This window comes from Barbatula barbatula, assembly GCF_947034865.1.
Source record: "Barbatula barbatula genome assembly, chromosome: 3".
NCBI lineage: Eukaryota > Metazoa > Chordata > Actinopteri > Cypriniformes > Nemacheilidae > Barbatula > Barbatula barbatula.
In genome coordinates this window covers 18,738,936-18,759,670 of record NC_136764.1, presented here as the reverse complement: position 1 = coordinate 18,759,670, position 20,735 = coordinate 18,738,936, and the positions used below count along the sequence as shown (strand labels likewise).

The window sequence follows — 20,735 nt, the reverse complement described above, 5'->3', positions numbered from 1 at the left end:
TTTTCTAGTGTGTTTTTGTTCTTGTTTTTCCCCATTGCGGGTGTTTTATTTAATAAAGTTTTTTGTTAAACCTTCGTCTGCCTGCATCTGGGTTCTGTCCACACCATTTCGTGACACAAAACAATAAGCCTAGTGAAGTTAAAAGATATATTGTAAAACACGTACTCTTAATGTTTAAGATTCGTCTTTGTTGGTTTTCAACAGAACTCGGTTGATAAAAACTTGAGTTATGAGAATAAGAAAGAAAGTCGTCTCCCACCAGATCAGAGATAATGGCACTGGCTTTGAAGATGTGGACATTTAAACAACATCAAACAAGTTTCAACAATCTTTGATGGTCTGATCTGACACACCGAGTCAAATGCTGGGAAAACTTGTGCTTGTTTATATACATATTAATGACACCACTGCAATAAATTCAGGGATTGACTGGTCTTTGAGATTTCGTTCTCAGTATGAGTAACCCCGTCTAAATTTGCCATCTCTGTCCTTAACCCCATCGGTGAGGTTGGCCAACATTTATCCTTGTCAACATGAAGTTGTTGCCAAAGTGCTTAAAGGGACAGTTCACCCAAAAATGAAAATTCTGTCATCATTTACACACCCTCAGATTGTTTCAAACCTCTATACATTTATTTGTTCTGCTAAACACAAAGAAAGATATTTGAAAGAATGTCAGTATCCAAACAGATCTCATCCCCCATTGACTGCCATAGTAGGGAAAATAAATACTATGGGAGTCAATGGGGGATGAGATCTGTTTGGCTACTGACATTATTTATTACCCCTTTACAACTATTAATTTCCTTTGCATCAAATATGCATGGTGGTCTTTTGATTATCTGCAACGTCTGGCAAAAATTCAACCACACAATCCTAAAATATGGTCTACTTATTTGTTCTCCATTAAATGCCGTGACATGTTGGGTATCTTTCTCCATCACTTCAAAGGCTTTCCCACAAAACCATTATCATGAATTAACCAGTTAATTACATGTTGACAAGAGTCACCCAATAATTAATCGCCTTAACAAAATGGGTTATCATCTAGACTGAAATCTAATCTTTTAAATGGATGGAGATCAGGACTCCTCAGAGGAGAACAGGAAGAAGTCTTTGGTTAAGAACAAGCAACGCTCTTGTAGAGCAAGATCTTTTGTTCAGGACCAAAGAACAGAGATGTGATGTCTACCACCGGATCTGTGCTACTGATTTCATGCATTGTTTCAGGTAGAGGTATGAGTGCCTTAAGGCGTCTTTGCAAGCCTCTGGGGGGCAGCAGGGGTTTGAAAACCCCCTGGTGAAAGTATAACAAGGCTCTTGCCTCCCAGGTGGTCCTGCACGGATGTTATCTTCAGTCCTTTGTGCAGGTCTCTCTGGGTTTGCTCCGTATGGTTCAAATCCTTCATTTCGCCTGTACAGTTGATACTGGAATTAAGGTTCGCTTAAGTGCAGTGATAGGAATACCCAAATAGTTAACAATATCTGTTAGTTTCTGTGTGTAGAAAACAACTGTAGCTTCAAAACGTGCGAAGGCAAAAAATATGTTTCTTCATTAACATCCTGCAGCTTAACATTGTCTAAATATGTATGAATACCTATGATTATTACAAAAGATTATTACATTATCAAATATCATAATTATTGTGACATTTCATAGCAGTTTTGCTTTTCTTAATAAACATTTTCAATTCAACATTTAGTAATTTCATCATCTAATCCAAAACAAATTCATGAATAAAGTAGGCCTGATCTGTTATCTTTTAAAACACAAACATGTATATTATTGTTTCGTATCAAATAGACTTTGCATCATGAAGAACGGGTTTGGACAGGACGGTGGATGTTGTAACTCACAGCCAAGAGTGATTAAAAAAGATATATTTGTTGAGAGATTGAACAGTCAAGCTGTTTATGGGGTCACTGCACTAAAACGGATTTGAAAGAGTGGAGAGCGTCGCTTCTCAGAGATTTTTCAGGGTCAGATTTCAGCAGTGCTGTATAGTGCTGAGACTGAGGCAGTCTTTGTTCTGTGTGCTACTTCAGTCAGCCGAAAGTGAGAGTCTAAGAGAGTCCGTTTGGAGGAGAGAAGTCTGGGTGGAGAGAAAGCACGCGTCACAGCACTCTGCCAGTGTGGAAATGCATGTTTTATACTAAAACAAATGTTGGGATTTGTGATGAAAATGAAACTTGGGTAAGTCAATTTCATTTCATTCATATATTGTATTGTGCTGGAAATTAACATGATTGTGTTCATTTAGTGTCCTTTTTTGGCTTGTTGGTTCACATCTCACCTTGAGTTATCTCTCATCTGCTCTTCATGTGATGGAAGGTAAGTTCTTAATTTTATATAAAGAGAAAACACTTTATTACGTTTATTCAATCATTGCTTTCGTTGTAACAGTGTTATACTTTAGACCACTGGGACGCGTGGAAAGAATTTACATTTTGTTTCGAACAGTCTACATGAATGAATTGACAAAATATTAGATCAAAATCTGACACCTGTAGGACATTCATGTTGGAACCTTTGCAAGCAGATCTAGTGCATGATGATTGAGGTGTTCATCATAGGTCATACATGATTGACATGACATTAAGGAATGATTAATACACTTTTAGATCTGATGCAGATCTTGAGTTTATTGCATCATATTGAATAAGCCATATTTAGCCTATTTAGATCTTATGATAGAGACTTTGTAGATCTTTAATCAGATGTTTCTCTAAAGGTCTTGCAGATGAATAGCTTTATTCAGTGTAGAGACGTGCATGTGATTTCAAGTCTTTTTAGGGAAAATTGTTCAACATGGTCATTTTATTACAGCAAAAATGTAAATTTGTTTAGCCGATTCACAAAAATCATTTAATTTTTTGTTTTAGTAGAGATGTTAGGGCTGTCAAACGCTTAATTGCATCCCGAATAAAAGTTTGTGATTACTTAATATGTCTGTGTACTGTGCATATGTTTATAGACGCAAAAACATACACATACACATACATATATGTATATGTGCATTTAGGAAATATTTACACTTTATTTTTACGTTTGTTTCTATTTAGCAATTATTTAAATTATATATCAATGTTTATTATATTTAATATGTGCATGTGTATGTTTTACAAATACAAAATCAATCTGCACAGTACACAGAAGTGATTTATCAGGATGAATCGTTTGACAGCCCTAAAAAACGTGTACGTTTCTGGTTGACATCAGGTGTGATTGGGCTGTCTGTGGTGATGCTGAATTAGGTGGAATGTAAACCATGTCTTGTCTTGTGGCGTTAACAGATGAATACGGTTCTGTAGAGGCAGGTGGCCTCCTTTATTTATAAATTGGGTATGTTTCCAGCACTGTCCAAAGTTTGGAATGGAATCCTGGCCTACATATTTCAACACGATACTGTGCTCAGACATCTGAAGTGGCCAAATTATGGGATAAACTGTCAGAATCAAGTAAATCCCTCATATCCTCTTCATGCAGGTTAGTTTATCGGCCCTCTGTCTTCTAGAGGCAACCATCCAAACCACAAAACTTCACCAGCTCTCCACTGACCCGAAATTACTCTTATATCTCCTATTTCGAAAATCCTCATGTTAAGTAATAAACTCGGCAGCTAAAACAAAGTTTTCAAATTTTAATGACAGTATGATCTTATGATAGAGACATGCCTTGCAGACGAATAGCCCAATTTAGCAAAGACATGTTCATGTGATTTGAAATCAGACATTTCTCCAGATTTGTTTTTTTGGCATCTGTGCTATATTGTAGATCATACAGAAATGTTTTAAGGCCAAAAAAGTCTGCAACTCAGTAAAACAAAGGGTAAACATTATACAATGTGACAATATGTGGCTTTTACACTGTGGTTTACACAAAAATCGATGAACATTTACAGTGTAAAAAGAGAATATATTCATTTGATAATAGGGCTGATATTGTCCTCAGAGAATTGGAGCAACCAGAAATGCAAGCACATATCAGTCTCTTGTGAATGAACAGTAAGAAACAAAAAAAGGGAGAGAAATGCTTGTTTTATCCCTCATGGTCAATGTAGTAAATAATTTGCACGCAATTCATTCATATCTTATGTTTACAGATATTTGAATTTGATATATTTTATATGTTTAATATACTGTGTTGTACATATGAACAGCTTTCTATAACTTGTGGCCTGCTGACAGGTCCATAGGCCAACAGTGAGGGATTATGCGAGGACTTTTGCTGCCAGTTTGATTAATTTGCACTTTGTCTTGCATCTTAAGCATCTCGTGTTGTGTGAAGATGCTCATTTATATTACAGTGGCTGGTTGAAATTTGTTGGCATAATTAATGGTTAGCCATTTTTCACCACTGTATATGTCATGTCTGGAAAGATGTTTGTTTTTGGTGGTGGTGCATGCATTATAGTTATTATGGATAGTAATTATTGTAATTTGTCAGTGGATATGAAGCCATTCGTATTGTGGTCACTTGCTGTAAGAATGCAGATCAGATTCAGGTGCAGAATGACAATTTATTTATGTTTATTTTATTCAGTTTATTTTTATTTCAATTAAATAACCTAAAATTTGTTGAAATGTACATTCTTATGGCTTCTATTCTCTTTTGTCATGTCCGGTGTAGAGCTCTTTCCTGTTGTGATAGTGCCTGGCCTCAAAATTGATGCATTTATCTAAATAGTATAATTTATAGCCAGATTTTACCGTAAAATAATCTACATGATACTGTAAATGTAACCCTATTTGTATCATTGTTTATTTGCAATATAACACATATTTGTGAGCATTGTTGTTGTCCATGCTGTTTCCTAGGCCGTGTTATGGGACATTAATGTAAAAAACTGAACATGCACAATTACCCAAAGTGACATCACTGATTCACAACAAGTTTCCATCTAACATACAATACAGCCATTTAGCCCTTACAGTGTTCTGTTATACATTAGAAAATTTACAACATGGAAAAAATGCTTCACCCCCGTGCACACCACCTCGGTAAACCCACCCTCTGCCCAGATTGGTTAGATTGAGTTGAGAATGAACTGAATGGACAGCCGATTTCCACTGACATTTTTATTTGACATTACATTTTTGATTTGTTGATTAGCAGACCTTTTCATCATTCATTTGTTTTCATTCAATAACTAAAGCTTAAGCTTATTTCTGATGTGGTGGTATATATATATATATATATATATATATCTTCATCTTTTATTTACTGTATCCTGTAATCATCCTGTTTATAAAGGCAGGCAAATCAAAAGTGTCTTGTTGAAGGGTAATTCTATGCTTCTTGAGCCTTTAAGGGATAGTTCACCCAAAAATTATTTAATTTAATTTACTCATATCGTTTCAATCCTGTAACTTTTTCTTTAATAGAAAACCATTACTTTATGTATTACATGCTGCGTTGTGGGGTTTAAATCCGTGTTTTTTAAAAGAATGGAAAACATTACATTAAAGAGTTCCCACAGAGCAAAAATGTCAAGAAGAATACAAAGACAGAAGACATCTTGATGTATATGTTGTAATTTATTTAATCAATAATAATCTAATCAATTACTAAACTGCAAAAACAGGAATTTCTTTAATATTATTTTTCAATAATAGCTGCTGACCCCAAAACCCCAACCCTAACCTATAACCCTGCCTCTTTCTATGGATTCTTTGTCCATTCTTAATTCATTGTACACTTTTTTTAAAGGAGTCTCCTTTGCTGTTGTCAGTCAGCTGTGACCTCCAGGTGGGTGATTGAGTGAATGAGGTTGAACAAAGTATTGGGGGGACGCCTGTCCTAGACATTCCTATGATTCTCTGCCCAGCAGTCAGGCTTATTACCCACCCTCAGGTGCTCTATATTACAATAAGGGTCGATTTCCTCAACTCACGAACAAACATGTGTAGCTGCAACCTCACCGGTACTCACAAGAGCAAGCTGTCATCCGATTTAGGAAATATATTCCCTGGTAGAAATTACTTAAGTTCTTGCACATAATAGTAAATAGGAAAAATGTGCAACGTTGGTTCTGGGATCAGAGTATGAATTCGTTTTAACAAAACTGTTTGGTAAAATACAAAAGTTTTTATATACTGTAATCATTTTGAGCCGTGCAAAGGCCTGTGTTAGGAACAGATCAAATTCAAGTACTTAAAAGGAATATAGCGCATGAGTTGTTTGGACCCCTTTTTGTAATTTTGGAGCTTGGCTGCCCCCATGCTTGTTCACTTTAGTGGCCAGGATATTTCTCAATTCACCCTTTGTGTTCAATAGAAGGAAGAAAGTTACACTTTTGGAACAACATGAGGGTATATTATTACATTTAGGGTCAACAAATTTTTATTTCTTTATAGATTTGATGTATCTTTTTGTTGGGAACTTGGCTGTAAGGCTGTATCTTATTATATTGGAAAAACGGATGAACAAAAAAGAAATTTCTAAAAAGTTTACTAATGGTAGTAAAAAAATTAGGGAAATTCAGCAGTAAAATATAAGAGGAATAGACTGACTGGCACTGTAAACATACATTAAACCAAACATTAACCACTCTCAACAAGTTGAAAAAGTTTACTTAAATATCTGCAGCATGTAAAGATGGGGTGGGGTCAGATTCTGAAATGAAAACACATTTTACACAGAAGCAGCATTGAGTTCGAGCTCACTCTCTGCTCTTCTAGGTGTATATGAAGGGCAGATCTCTGAAATGTTATAATGACCTGAGTCAGAGTGATGATGAACAGTAGGACACTGTGTAGTAGGCCGACTAGCTCCTCCCACCCAACTACAAACGCAACCTGATTGGTTCAAAAACGTTGTGTGAGGTCATCCACTGCATCATGGTACCAAGTGTTGCACTCACAAATGTCCTTTTCTTAATACCTTGATATTTTAGTCAATATTCACTGTTATTTTGGCATTTAACAGTCTACATAACAGTGTATATTGTGTATCCTCCACAGTTGTATATGTCTTATAATTATTAGAAATGATGCAGAAATAATTGCTGGACCCTATTAGATGGATGCTGCTCTTAAATGACGGAAGGTAAAGAATGGGAACAATTAGTCAGACAAGAGGCCAAAAAACAGGCTCTGAAATCAGGTATGCAGCCGTGTCACGGCAAAACCAGACTGAAAAGCCTTTGGAGTGTGATTTTGATTGAATGTGGCTAAGCACTATTTTGGTTCACCCTCAAAGCCTCATTCATTTTGCTAATTGATAAGTGAAGCCCGGCTTCTGTCAGTTTCTGTTCTTTCGCTTGCTCTGATGATAATCCCTCAATAATCCATTAGTGGACACAAATCACGATGCACTTACAAACTGCTGCCAAACCCGGTGCAAGGATCACATCCTTTAAAGAGCTGTTTGTCTTCATTTGTTTTTACAAATATATGACACATTTTCTTGTGTGGTTTTAGAGGCTCGGCCTGAATGAATTAGCAGGTCTTAAACTGCACGTTCTGTTACTGACCACTAGGGAGAGCCGAAGGAGCACATTCGGCTCATTCTGTTCTGCGCATGGCTTCATAAACTTGAACACTCAAAGTAAAGCTACACTTTTTGAAGTACAATTGCTGTCACTCGGGTGGTATTTATAAAGGGATAGTTCACCCCCAAAAAAAGCAGAAAACAAAAGAAGATATTTTGAAGAATGTTTGGTAACCAAACAGAGGCAGTTACCCTTTGAACTGATGTTGTGTCGGTGCAATAGGATGGGTAAAAATGGGTACTGTGTTTTTTTGGCTAACAGCGTTTTTCAGAATTGTCATCTTTTGTGTTTTGTGATTGAAATGACATGATGGTGAGTAAATGATGACAGAGTTTTCCTTTTTTTTACCTCCACTGATAAAATGATGTACCTTTTTGGCTACAGCCCTAAGGACCTATTGTGTACCTTAACACCGCGTCTACACCGGATACAGCACAACAGACTATTTCCAGGTTATTTTTGTCAATGCTAACTAATATAAAAACCTAATGAAATTTAAAACTAAAACGCTAATCCTTACAAAATGCTTGCATAATCTTTTTTTTTTAAGTTTTATGAATTATTTCCGAATAACAATGATCAAAATTCCCTATATTTAATGAGATGCAAACATTTGAATACGTCAAAAATAATAATAATTCTAAGTAAATCATTAGATAATTTAATATTCAATCAACAGAATTTTACAGAATTAGAAGATCTTGTGTTCTCAAAATGTCAATGTAGTGTTTCATAATTGCAAACTGCTGTGCCCCAGTGTCACAATATGTGCCTTGTGAGGTTGAGAGCAGACAAAATATGTTTTCCCTGTAATAATTCTGGCTTTTCACAAGCAACAGAATTGTAAGGAAAATAATTATGTCTAGCACTTAATTCTGTTTATAGCTCTTAATTGAAGAACTGGCATTTGGAGGACAGTACTGTCTAATTGCTCTATTACACATAATGCATTCGCATGAAGGCCGCGACTTCTAATTGAAACCGTTCTATAGACTAGAAGTTCACAGTATTGCACAGCTGATGGCTTTTGACAATAAACCAATTACTGGATGTTTAAGTGGGCAGTGCTGAGGTAACGGAGGGGGAATATTGTTTCTCGTGCTTAACCTTCAGATGGATGTTTGAGACTTACTGTGGTGAAAAGGAATTTATATACATCAGGCTGGTAAATGATGCAGGATATGTTTACTGGTGGCAGAGGGGCAGTTTCTCCATCAGTTACAAGTGAATAGTTTGGACGTGTTCGATGTTTGAATATTTCAGTTTTTGTGTACTTCTGCTTTGACAAACAGACTCTTACACACTCGAAAATAAGAACAGGCTTGTCTTTGTAAGAGTATTGATGTGTTCTGATCAGTGATCTGTGGACACTTGGCTGATGATTTTGGCTCAGTACTCATGTGCCCTCATTTCCATGCTTGTGGAGTGCAAATGTGAGTTTTCCCATATTACTGGATGTGGAGACTTTTCAGCTTCCATATGATTATCCCTCACACAATAGAAATAAAACAGTACTGAAAACGTTCATCATTTGCCTAAAATGTTAAAAAACGATATTATTTGAGGTTTCATATATTTACATACCCCACGGTATAAGACAAAATTACAGTTGACACAAAAGATCCCGTCCAAATGTTTACAGACATGTGTTTCCTCCTTGAGCATCATTGTCTCTTCTTTGAAGCCTCATATTATGAGACTGTTTCATCGGATGCATATGCATGGCCAGAAGTTAACATCCGAACTGTGTTTAGTAATATAACACATATAAATATTAATAATTATATTGATGAATATTAATATTTCATTGTAAATAATAACAAAACGACTTTACAGATTCTTTGCGGAGGTCTGCTGGAATTTAAGTTGAATTTTAGTTATAATTTTAAGTTAAAAAGGTGTTGTGGAGCTTTTTCAGGACAAAACTGATAAAAAAAACACTGAACATCATTTAGATTCTTCATGTGTCATCCGTTTCATACGAGTCTGTATCTCCCATGAGACTATTCAATATTTTTTTCTTTCTTATCCACACTATTTCAGAGCGGCAGCATCCTCATATCCTCTCATGGAAGTTTGTCCCTCTCTGTGGTCAGTGTGGCTTTGCATACATTGTATGTTCTTAAAAGCTGGAAAAGTTCAGCCGGGAAACTCTCATAAGCCGGTCATTGTTGTGAAATCTACCCATTTGCTTAGATTAAACTCCAATGCTGCATTTAGTCTGTGATAATGGTAGTAAGAGGTGTGGAGTTTTGGGGGGACGGGGATGGGGGGTCAAACTGTGTGCTTAACAATCCCATTTTGATGGACTCTGTGACATAGAGAATCAGACATTTGGCCGCCCTGTTAAATACCAAAGTCTGCATGGCGCTGTTGGGTACTGAGGGGCTCATATGGGGTCTGCTCTGGGGGCCTCTCTGAACTGAGAAGAGCAGTGCAGGAGGAGCAAAACGGGAACGTGTTCATGCTGAATCCAATGTTACGACGGTGGCTGTGCCATTTTCTACCTTGCTTGGCCGAGCAGCATGGCTGGCCTGTTGATGCAGCTGACCTGTCTGGTGCTTCTGAGCCTGGTCACTGATTCATCTCAAATCCAGTGGTTCGGGTTTCTCTGGGGCCGAGAGAAGACCCCACCTGCTTCAGCTCTCACTACACCTCTACCCACCACAGCAGCACCAGAGGAGAACACAGTTCTCATCCTCCCCACCTCCTCTCCTCCACCCACAGGAGCCAGCAGACCAAAGAAGCCTCTCACAATGCACAAAGGTGGTGAGTGTGGAATATGAGAGGAAACGGATGCTGGAGCATATGAACTTGCTTCTGTAACATTCATGCATTTAGTCACATTTCGTTTATATCTTCATCGACTGTAAATGTATTTACTTTCCTTGAGGATGTTTTGGGTAATGAACCGACAGGAGGGATTTGCATTAGCTTATTTGTTGGTGGTGGTTTATCCAAATTTCATTTGGAATTAAGCTGTGCATTTGAATCATCATTGAGTGTAAATTTTACCAGAGAGTTTATGAGATATTAAAGAGCAACTTAACTCTAAAGGTTTTTTCAATTTGTGCCACACCGTGTGTTTGAGAGATCAGCCTGGTGTAGGGCAAGTCCGCTTTCCTCAAAGATAATCCTAAATTCCCCATCACATGATATTATGATAATAGGATTAGGCGCAGGGGGTTTCTGGACTCGGAGGACTCGCTTGATGGAGAGTCGTCGCAGGGCCACCTGCTGATTTTAGGTAGAAAGAAACAGGGTAATATGACCCCTGGGGTACAGACATTTTCTTTCATTAATGTTTGGTTCAATGAAGTGTGCAGGTATTAACGCCGTCTCTGTTTCGAAAATGAATGAATTTTATTTCTTTTTAAAAAACATATGACACATATGAAATCTAAGAAGGTTGGTCTTCAGCTATAGTACTAATGCATTGCCAGTGTTTTGGGAACAGACTGTAAACTGCAATTAAATCAATATAAAGAGTTTGCTCTGTCTTTCTCTGGTGCAGTAAAGGCTTAGCATTTCGTCTTATTTTTGTCTGATAGATAGAGTTTGTTGGATGCAGCAGTTCAACTGACATTTTTACTTAAGATTATTATCATACTAAATATCAATTTGTAACAGTAATGCCTTCTTAATGTTTCCAGTTGTGTGGTCATGAGAGTGCTTTACTGTCTCCATTATAGTATGTTTATACACGCTGTGTGGAAAGAGAATATTTTATAGTTTGAGTGGATCTTAGAGAGAATGATACATTCCTTTACTCCCAAACCTTTTTTTAAATTATTTTTATGTTCCATGGAAGAAGTAACAACGTGAAATAACAAAAGGTTTAAACGACATCAAAAATGAAGGACCTTATTGAAATCTGTCTTAAAGGGAAAGTTCACCCAAAAATTCTGTCATTATATACTCAACCTCTTTCCCTTTCAAACCTGTATGGCTATCTTTCATCTGCAGGATAACAAAAAAAACTATTTTAAAGAATGTTGGTAACCAAACAATGGCGATACCCATTGACATTGTAACAATCTTAACAAAATAAGTGAATGGGCACCGCCATTGTTTGGTTACCAACTTTCTTCAAAATATCTTCTTTTGTGTTCTGCAGAAGTCGTCATACAGGTTTGAAATTACAAGAGGGCGAGTAAATGATGACAAAGAATTTATTTTTGGATGAAGTATCAGTTGTTCCCTTACTTTGGAGTTTAAACAATACATTTTATGTAAACTAGACTTTCAGTAGCAATAATTTGTTCCTTTACATTTTATTTCAGAACGGGGATCAAAGGGGCACCTGGTCCTCACAGAGCTAATCGGTGTTCCTCTTCCCCCCTCTGTGTCCTTCATCACTGGCTACGAAGGTTTCCCCGCCTACAACTTTGGGCCTGAAGCAAATGTTGGTAGACTGACCCAGATCTTTGTGCCTCAGCCCTTGTTCAGGGACTTTGCCATTATTGTCACTCTCAGGCCCTCCAGCTCTCGGGGAGGGGTACTATTCGCCATCACCGATGCTTCCCAGAAAATTGTTCATCTTGGGTTGGCCTTGACACATGTGGAGGATAAAACCCAGAGGATCTTACTGTATTACACTGAGCCAGGGGCTACTGAAACCCAGCAGGTGGCTTCCTTTAAAGTTCCTGACATGACACAGCAGTGGAACCGCTTCACGTTGACAGTAGAGCAGGAGGAGGTCCGGCTTTATATGGACTGTGAGGAGTACCACAGCGCCCCCTTGAAGAGAAGCCAAAACCCACTCAGCTTTGAACCAGGCTCGGGCATCTTTGTGGCGAATGCAGGCAGTACTGGTCTGGAGAGATTTGTGGTAGGTTGCTATTTTACATTTCCACAGAATCAGAATCTTTCTCTTGATGTTTTCCCTCGTGTAACCACCACGCTAAAAATACCTCTGGACAGTTACTGTCAATTACATAGACATTTTTCATTATGTGCAGATCGCTGCAATGCTTTATACCAGAATACATATGTTATTTATAGTTATCTTGCCGGTTTTAAACCGTTTTTTGCAATTATTGTCTAGTCTTCTGGAAATCTGTAGGGTAAAAATATTTTCTTCCCAGTTTTTAAAATGATCATTAGCTTTGCCCTCATAAAACCAAAATATATGAGAATATACTGGAAAATATAATGCAAATTCGAATAATAGGTACATTTATAAATACTGGAATTGGCATATCAAGATGTTGATTAGACAACGTGATTATTGCACAGGTGTGCCTCTTAAATGTGCAGTTTTATCACACAGCACAATGCCACAGATGTCGCAATTTTTTGAGGGTGCGTGCAATTGGCATGCTGACTGCAGGAATGTCCACCAGAGCTGTTGCCCATGAACTGACTGTTCATTTCTCTACCATAAGCCGTCTCCAAAAGCGTTTCAGAGAATTTGGCAGTACATTCCACGGGCCTCACATCCCCAGACCACGTGTAACCACACCATGGAGTCGTGTGGTTGAGAGGTTTGCTGATGTCAATTTTGTGGATCGAGTGGCCCATGGTATGGGCAGGCGTATGTTATGGACAACGAACACAGGTGCATTTTATTGATGGCATTTTGAAAGCACAGAGATAACGTGATGAGATCCTGAGGCCTATTGTTGTGCCATTCATCCATGACCATCACCTCATGTTGCAGCATGATAATGCATGGCCCCATGTTGCAAGGATCTGTACACAATTCCTGGAAGCTGAAAACATCCCAGTTCTTGCATGGCCAGCATACTCACCGGACATGTCACCCATTGAGCATGTTTGGGATCACTGCTTGAGGCAAATTGTGGTCACACCAGATACTGATTGGTTTTCAGACCCCCCGGAGCCCCCCAATATAGTCAAACTGCACATTTTAGAGTGGCCTTTTACTGTGGCCAGCCTAAGGCAATAATCACGGTCTAACACAGATTTAGACAGATTTGTGAACAATATTTGAGAGAAATAGGCCTTTTGTGTACATAGGAAAAGTCATAGATCTTTGAGTTCAGCTCATGAAAAATGGGGGCAAAAACAAAAGTGTTGCGTTTATGATTTTGTTCAGTGTACATATTGAATGATTTAATATATTGACAGTTAATATATAGATGTGTTGAAGATAAATTCTGTGAACTACAACATTTCTATCTGCATTTATTTGCAGAAAATGAAGGTCAAAAAAACAGGAAAGATGCTCTGTATTTTTTCAGACCTCAAATACTGCAAGGAAAAAAGTTTATATTCATTTTTAAGCAATATGACAGTCATATTTGTACATCAATTTGGGAAAAGTCATATATTATAAAATATTTTTAATGTAATATTTTTATCACAGTTTTCATGTGTCCTGTCATGCTATCAGTCTTTCACATTGCTGTTGGATGTCTTTGTCCCTCCTGAGGTTTGACTTTGTTGAAATTCAACAGACTCTGAACATAAACGACCACAATATATCTAGAAATTATGATTACATGACAATTTGGATTGGTCTCTTAAATTTCTTTTGCGGTTGTATTATATCTTTGCGAATAAGTTGCTCAAGGTTTTTCCACCTGGAGAAACTTAGGAGATGACTAAGCACAAGTAAGTAAAAGCCAATATGCTGTCATCAAAAGTAAGAATAGTCATTATTATAAACCAATTTGAATATCAATGCTTATTGTTTTTCATATAGGCTACATTGACATTTAGCATTTCTTATGTTATTCTCTTTTGAACATCAACATTAGTTGACTAAATTAATTGTTTCCTTATTTATTTCACTTTAAACTCTACAATACACAACAGAACATAAATAGGCTGAAAAGACAACTTTTCTCCCTTGGTCCCGTTATATTGTAATTGGTAGTGGTGGTAGGGGGTCTGTTGTCATGGAAATTACTTAAAGAAGGTATTCTTTCATTGTGTTTAGCATTGTTTTTTTTGTAAAGTACTCCATTTATTCCTTGGTTACTACAGGGTTCTTGTCGCTCTACTAGTATGAGAAATGAAGAAGAATTTAAATTGTTAGTCAGTGAGGCATGGAGCAGTCATTGAGGAGCTACTTGTACAAACAAAAGTGCAATTACTTTTTCCAAGGAGGAATTAAGGTCTGAATGAGCAGACTTGAGTTTTGTTTTTGAGTTTCTATTTTTATTCCATCTCTCTGGTTTCAATAACACCATTGAAAATTGTTGTGTTATTACACACTATCTGTAAGAGTTTTAATTTAAATTTCACCTGTCACTGTTTTTTAGAATTGACATAAAATAGAGTCAACTTTATATTTCCTCGAAGCCTCATGAAACACAGCAATTCCATCGAATAGTGGAATGCATAGTTGATATAAAAAAGTGGATGAGTAGCAATTTTTTATTACTGAACTCGGACAAAACTGAAGTGTTACTTATCGGACCGAAAACTGCCCTACGTAACAACCAAGAATACTGCTTAACTATTGATGGATGTTCCATAAAACCCTCATCTTCAGCTAAGAATCTTGGCTTCATATTCGATAGTACTCTGTCATTTGAGAACCAGGTCACCAACACCTGTAAAATTGCATTTTTCCATCTTAAAAATATATCTAAACTACGTCTTATGCTGTCACCATCAGATGCAGAGAAGCTTATACATGCCTTTATGACATCAAGACTAGATTACTGTAATGCACTATTAGGTGGTTGCCCTGCAGGCCTATTACAAAAACTCCAACTGGTCCAAAATGCGGCAGCTCGAGTTCTTACGCGTACATAAAAGTATGAGCATATTAGCCCGGTTCTGTCAACCTTGCACTGGTTACCTGTAAAGCATCGCATAAACTTTAAAATCTTGCTTATTACCTATAAAGCCTTGCATGGTTTAGCTCCTCACTACTTGAGAGAACTTCTAACGTATTATAGTCCATCACGTGCACTACGCTCTCATGTGTCAGGTAAGTTGTTAATACCTAGAATTTCAAAATCAAGTGCAGGCGGAAGATCCTTTTCCTATCTAGCGCCTAAACTTTGGAACAGTCTTCCCTGCACTGTCCGGGAGGTAGACACACTCTATCAGTTTAAATCTAGACTAAAGACGCATCTTTTTAATCTTGCATACACTACACTATCATAATATATATATTTCAAAGATCTAGGCTGGACTAGTTAGATCAACCGGAACCAGGGACACTTCCAATAACAACTGATGCATTTGTTGCATCAAAGAGTGCAGAACAGTACTCTACTCTCAGCCAGTCTTGTCTCATTGTTCCAAGGTTACTAGAGCGGGCAGGACGCAGTCCAAGGTTACCGGAGCGGGCAGGACGCAGTCCATTCCCAGACCTGACAAATGCTGGACGAAGGACGTGGCAACTCTACAAAACTTCAGTCGCTATTAGATTATTAATGATCATTTTAAATCTAACTATCAAATTATTTTGCCTTGTTGTGCAAGCACTGTTGAGCTTGTGCAGAGGCAGCAGTTTTTGCCAGAGGGGAACTGGAATCCCCTGGTTAGGCCTGGTTTCCCTCTGAGGTTTTTTCTCCTCCAATGGAGTTTTGGGTTCCTCGCCACCGTTTGCATACTGTTTGCCTGGCCGGAATTCGAATTTATAGGAATTTATTGTGTGTCTGATATTTGACCTGTGTTTTGACTTCCATAACCTTTTATGTTTTACTTATAGTCAATGTTTTCTTGTACAGCTGCTTTGTAACAATGCAAATTGTAAGAAGCGCTATATAAATAAAGCTGACTTGACTTGACTTGACATTTCATAATGCCTTTAATAATGAAAGTAGCTGATGGCGATCATAAATCTCTGTTGTGATAAAAGTGTGGCTACAAGAACCCATTAAATACTAATGAGTACAGCAGGGGCGAATTTATCTGAAAGCCTGCTGATAATTGCTTAAAATGTATTACCCTCCCTTAAGCACGGCTGGCACATCACAGACCCCTGGATATATCTGTGCTGTTGTATTCTAAAAGCTGTCAGAATGAAAATAAGAACAAAACACATCACTGCCTGCATACACTGGAGCTTAAAGCTCCAGGCAACGCATATTTACGAACATGATTGCAATACCATTAATCCACTTGGCATTCTGAAAATATACAGCGCCATCTTTTTACACAAATAACTATAACATTTTTATTTTGAGCCGGCTGGACGTCTAACTCATATGCCCTTTTTCTTTCGTCTTTGCTTTTTCTCAGGGGTCCATCCAACAGTTGGTAATAAGATCAGACCCCAGGGCAGCTGAAGAGCAGTGTGAAGAAGATGACCCTGGTGTAAGTACACTCTTAGTACTTAGAGTTTTTCACCGAAACAGATCAAAGTGAAGTGTTCACGTTGCTATCGCTAGTCTCCGAGCTGGTGGATACTCAAATCTGATGGCATTATAAATGAATGACTTTCTGTCGGTTTGTTGCTGTAAATCCCTGGTTGTGGGAACAGGGATTAATACACATTAGAAAAGCCTTACATTGGATGCTTACCACTCTCAGCCAGTTTGAACCAGGGCTGTCAACGTGTCAATCCGGGCCAATGGTTTCAGAAATCTAAATAGTCAAATTTCTGATAACTCAAAAATAGAACTTCCTATACAAACTTATATACAAAGTTAGTTTGTTTCCTTAAAAAAGTCCCCAAATGTACATAACACAATGTAAATAAGTCACAGAATATAAATTGGTCAATAACTCAGATGGAATTTTAAGACGACACTATTGCAACACTCTGCACAGAGCCACTTCCTCAGAGAATCGTAATAGAATAGTCTTTAAATAGTCTTTAATGGTTGATGATTGGCTCTTTTTACTATGAAGTGGGACTTCCTTTGCTAGAGTGGGCATATTGGGTCATTACACATGGTAATAGAACTGGTAATATCTATACCCTGTGTTCCAATCGGGATAAATTCCCTGCAACAGACACAACAGAACTCAGGCACCAAGACATGCTCACAGATCAGGATTGATATAGATATATTAATATGTGCTTTAGTGATACTTACACCAACAGCACATACTGTATAATCTCAGTATTGGTAATTAACCCCACTTAATATCCCAACTTGTTTTATAGGCCCAAAAGTAATTGGTGGACCAAATAAGTTGCTTGGCCTCAGGCCCTGTGAAAAAAATAAAGAAGCTCAGAAAGTGGCGGTGGGGACAGAAATGATCTCTTGTCATTCCAAATCTGTATGAGTTTTTACTTCTGCAGAACACAAAAGAAGAGATTATGGGGAATGTTGGGAACCAAACAACATTGGACCTCATTGACTTCCACTGTATAGACAAGATAAGAGGGTGAATAAATGATGACAGAATGTACATTTTTTACTTATAGGAGTAGTTCCCTTCCAAATTTGCCTCTATTGAATTTCCATAGTAGGAATAAAAGTTACCATGGAAAGTGAATGGGGGCAACTACTTGAAATTTGGGTGTAACTCTTGTGGAGCTGATACGCCCTCTTGTGGTAGAGTCATCTCTAAGGTACGTAACAGTTTCACTATGCTTTGTGGTTGCAGGCCTCAGGGGACAGAAGTGGTGATGGTGATGATGATGACGAAGAACACCAAGGCAGACTTGAGGACATCTTTGGTGGGACAAACAAGGAAGAAAATAAAGAAAAGGTTTAAAAGCTTCTGCTTACACACATTGTCACATTATCTGTTAAACCTTATTACATAATTATTCCATTAACTTGATAGTTTTGCAATCATAATATATTCCCACTCCAAGTACTGTCTCTTTCCTGTCCGGCAGTAGTTTTTCTCTGTTAGAAAGTGGTTTATTATAATGTGTATTTTAAGCCAATAATTAAAAAATTCCCCTTTTCTGTATTATGCACATATGCACATTATAAAGACAATTGTCCTTGTAAGGTCATTAACTTTTTTTGTTCACGTTTGTGGCGGGATTTGTGCATTGTAATAGATGTTTTTTTATTTTTCAAACACAAAGCATAATTTGTCTTGATAAAAAAAAGTAGAGCTACTCTATGAGGGTCATTCTACCTTAACAGGATAGGTGACTTGAAAATAAAAATACTGTCATCATGTATTTACCCAAATGTCATTCAAAACCTGTATATGACGGTATATTTCTCTGGAACACAAAACAAGATATTTTGAGAAATTTAATTTTTTGTTCATAAAACTGAGATCAAGAGAAGAGAACTATGTTTTTTACCAACTTTCCTCAAATATATATATATGTCTTCTACGGAAGAAAGAATGCAATACAGGGTTGGAATGCCATAAAGTTGAGAAAATGTTGGAAGAATTTTCATTTTTGATTGAACTATCCCTTTAAGGGAAGATGTTTTGTTATCAGGGGCATCAAAAGAGTTTAGATTCCTCTTTCTCTCCCAACTCTTGACAACAGTTTTACTCGCCAGCTTTATATACAATATTTAATTCTACAAATAATATAAAATAAAATTGTAGGATTAGACTCACACAATTTAAGAGGCAATATATTTAGATCAGTTCTAATTGTTTCTGTTGGTGTGTTACTGTATATTGCATGCAGCCACATGGGCCCACCTCTCCAGTACAAGCTCCACCCACTATGTCACCTGAAGTGGATGATGGTGAATTCTCAGGACATGTGACCCCTGTAGATGAAAGGCTGTTTAGAGGTAAGAGTGAAAGAACTAACAGAATTGGTCAGTGACATTGATTTATTGAAATACTTACGGTAAATGGCTGTTTTGTGTACTGTATCTTCATTCTGATTCCTATCTAAACTTAAAAGAGATGAATGGTAATTTGAACATGGTTTCAATATGATTTTATTATACATTGTTGGTTAATTCTTGCCTTGCAGGGACCTACAAAACAGAAGTAACGGGGCAGAGCAGCGTTGTAAGTAGCATGAACTGTTTTCATTTAGCAGTGTCAAAAATTAATGTGTGATGCCCTTATACAGTATAATGAATAAAATGCAATCGTCTTGAATTTTCAAGTACATTTTCCACTTTTCTAGGGTTCTGGCCGGGGGAATAAAGGGGAGCGTGGAGAACCTGGACCTCCAGGTCCTCCGGGACCACCTGGACCTTCCTCCCCACCCAGACATGCAGGTCAGCCTGGAAAGAGAGGCCCACAAGGTCCAATTGGCACACCGGGACAACCAGGCAGGCCAGGAACACATGGGCAACCTGTAGGTTTTCATTATTGTTGAGTTTGAACTAATCAACATTTCTCTATCAATTATTGTGAAACTGTGGGGAAATCTTAAGAACACTTAACCTAGCAAACACAATACAGTACTGTACACCTCAACTGTTTTTCCAATGTCTGGCCTGTGTTTTACAGGGAAGCAAAGGTGAAGAGGGACAGAGAGGACCACCAGGAAGTCCAGGATTATCTGGAGAATCTGGAATCAAAGGGGAAAAAGTGAGGGATAAATAAAAATTAGATATTTCCAAATGTACTGCATGTGATCCTTTACAACATACAGAGTGTTGCTAAAGCCTTGAAATGCCATGTTAGTAAGCCACTTCTTCGTCCTTCTTAAAGGGTGACTCTGCAGTGGGTCAGCCTGGACCACCTGGTCTACCAGGACATCCTGGACCACCAGGGCCCTCCAAACCAATTAAAGTTCCAGTGAGTATACTGCACAAAACATGTGGGTTCAGTCGCTGCATTAAAATCGTGTTATATTACTGCCACTTATTCCCAAAGCATGTGATTTGTTACTTAATTAATAATCTCTTAGACTTCTACCAATCTATTTTTGCAAATATTTTTTCTGTATTTAAATAAAACTCAATACTCAATACTTGTATGTCAAAGTTTATGTTTTTTCCACACTTACTGCCAGTATGGACTTGATGCTCTCGGGTCTGGATTTGGAGAAGTTGACATTGATTATGAACTTCCTAGAGTGAGTAAAATTGGTCAAAATTGCATGTGGGACATACTGTATTTAACGTATGTAAATACATAGATTTATCTCTATGATACAAATCTGATATTCCAGGGTCCTCCTGGTCCTCCAGGTCCTCCAGGAAGACCTGGACCCCCTGGTCCTAACAGCACCTTAGGGGGAATGGTCCCCGGACCCCCTGGCTCACCAGGGGTTCCTGGCAAAGATGGACGAGATGGGCTTTTCGGGAAACCTGGACTTCCTGTGAGTATGTTTTCTTCTGCCTCGAAATAGTGTTGAAAATCAGTTGCCACAGAAAAGCTCATATCACATTTTAATAGAAATCCTCTCTAATCTACTCGTCCTGTTGGTCCTGTCATCTCACATTCACATCTCACATCCAATGTTTA

The 20,735-nt window shown here is 37.8% G+C and overlaps 1 protein-coding gene across 5 annotated transcripts in view; it reads left to right on the top strand.

The window, feature by feature from the left end:
• The first annotated feature begins 1,880 nt into the window (after positions 1 to 1,880).
• Positions 1,881 to 20,735, top strand: part of col15a1b (collagen, type XV, alpha 1b) — a 32,847-nt gene continuing 13,992 nt past the window's right edge. For 2 of the 5 annotated variants that reach the window (XM_079451618.1, XM_079451619.1), the window contains exons 1-12: positions 1,994 to 2,194; positions 2,262 to 2,332; positions 11,777 to 12,324; positions 16,665 to 16,739; positions 17,982 to 18,086; positions 18,988 to 19,096; positions 19,285 to 19,322; positions 19,444 to 19,617; positions 19,773 to 19,853; positions 19,977 to 20,063; positions 20,281 to 20,343; positions 20,440 to 20,589. In XM_079451618.1, coding sequence (XP_079307744.1) covers positions 2,163 to 2,194; positions 2,262 to 2,332; positions 11,777 to 12,324; positions 16,665 to 16,739; positions 17,982 to 18,086; positions 18,988 to 19,096; positions 19,285 to 19,322; positions 19,444 to 19,617; positions 19,773 to 19,853; positions 19,977 to 20,063; positions 20,281 to 20,343; positions 20,440 to 20,589 — 1,533 coding nt within the window. In that variant the 5' untranslated portion in view covers positions 1,994 to 2,162. Of the gene's footprint in view, positions 2,195 to 2,261; positions 2,333 to 9,921; positions 10,263 to 11,776; positions 12,325 to 16,664; positions 16,740 to 17,981; positions 18,087 to 18,987; positions 19,097 to 19,284; positions 19,323 to 19,443; positions 19,618 to 19,772; positions 19,854 to 19,976; positions 20,064 to 20,280; positions 20,344 to 20,439; positions 20,590 to 20,735 lie in introns of those variants that run through there. The other 3 variants (XM_079451620.1, XM_079451617.1, XM_079451616.1) reach the window with 3 other exon arrangements.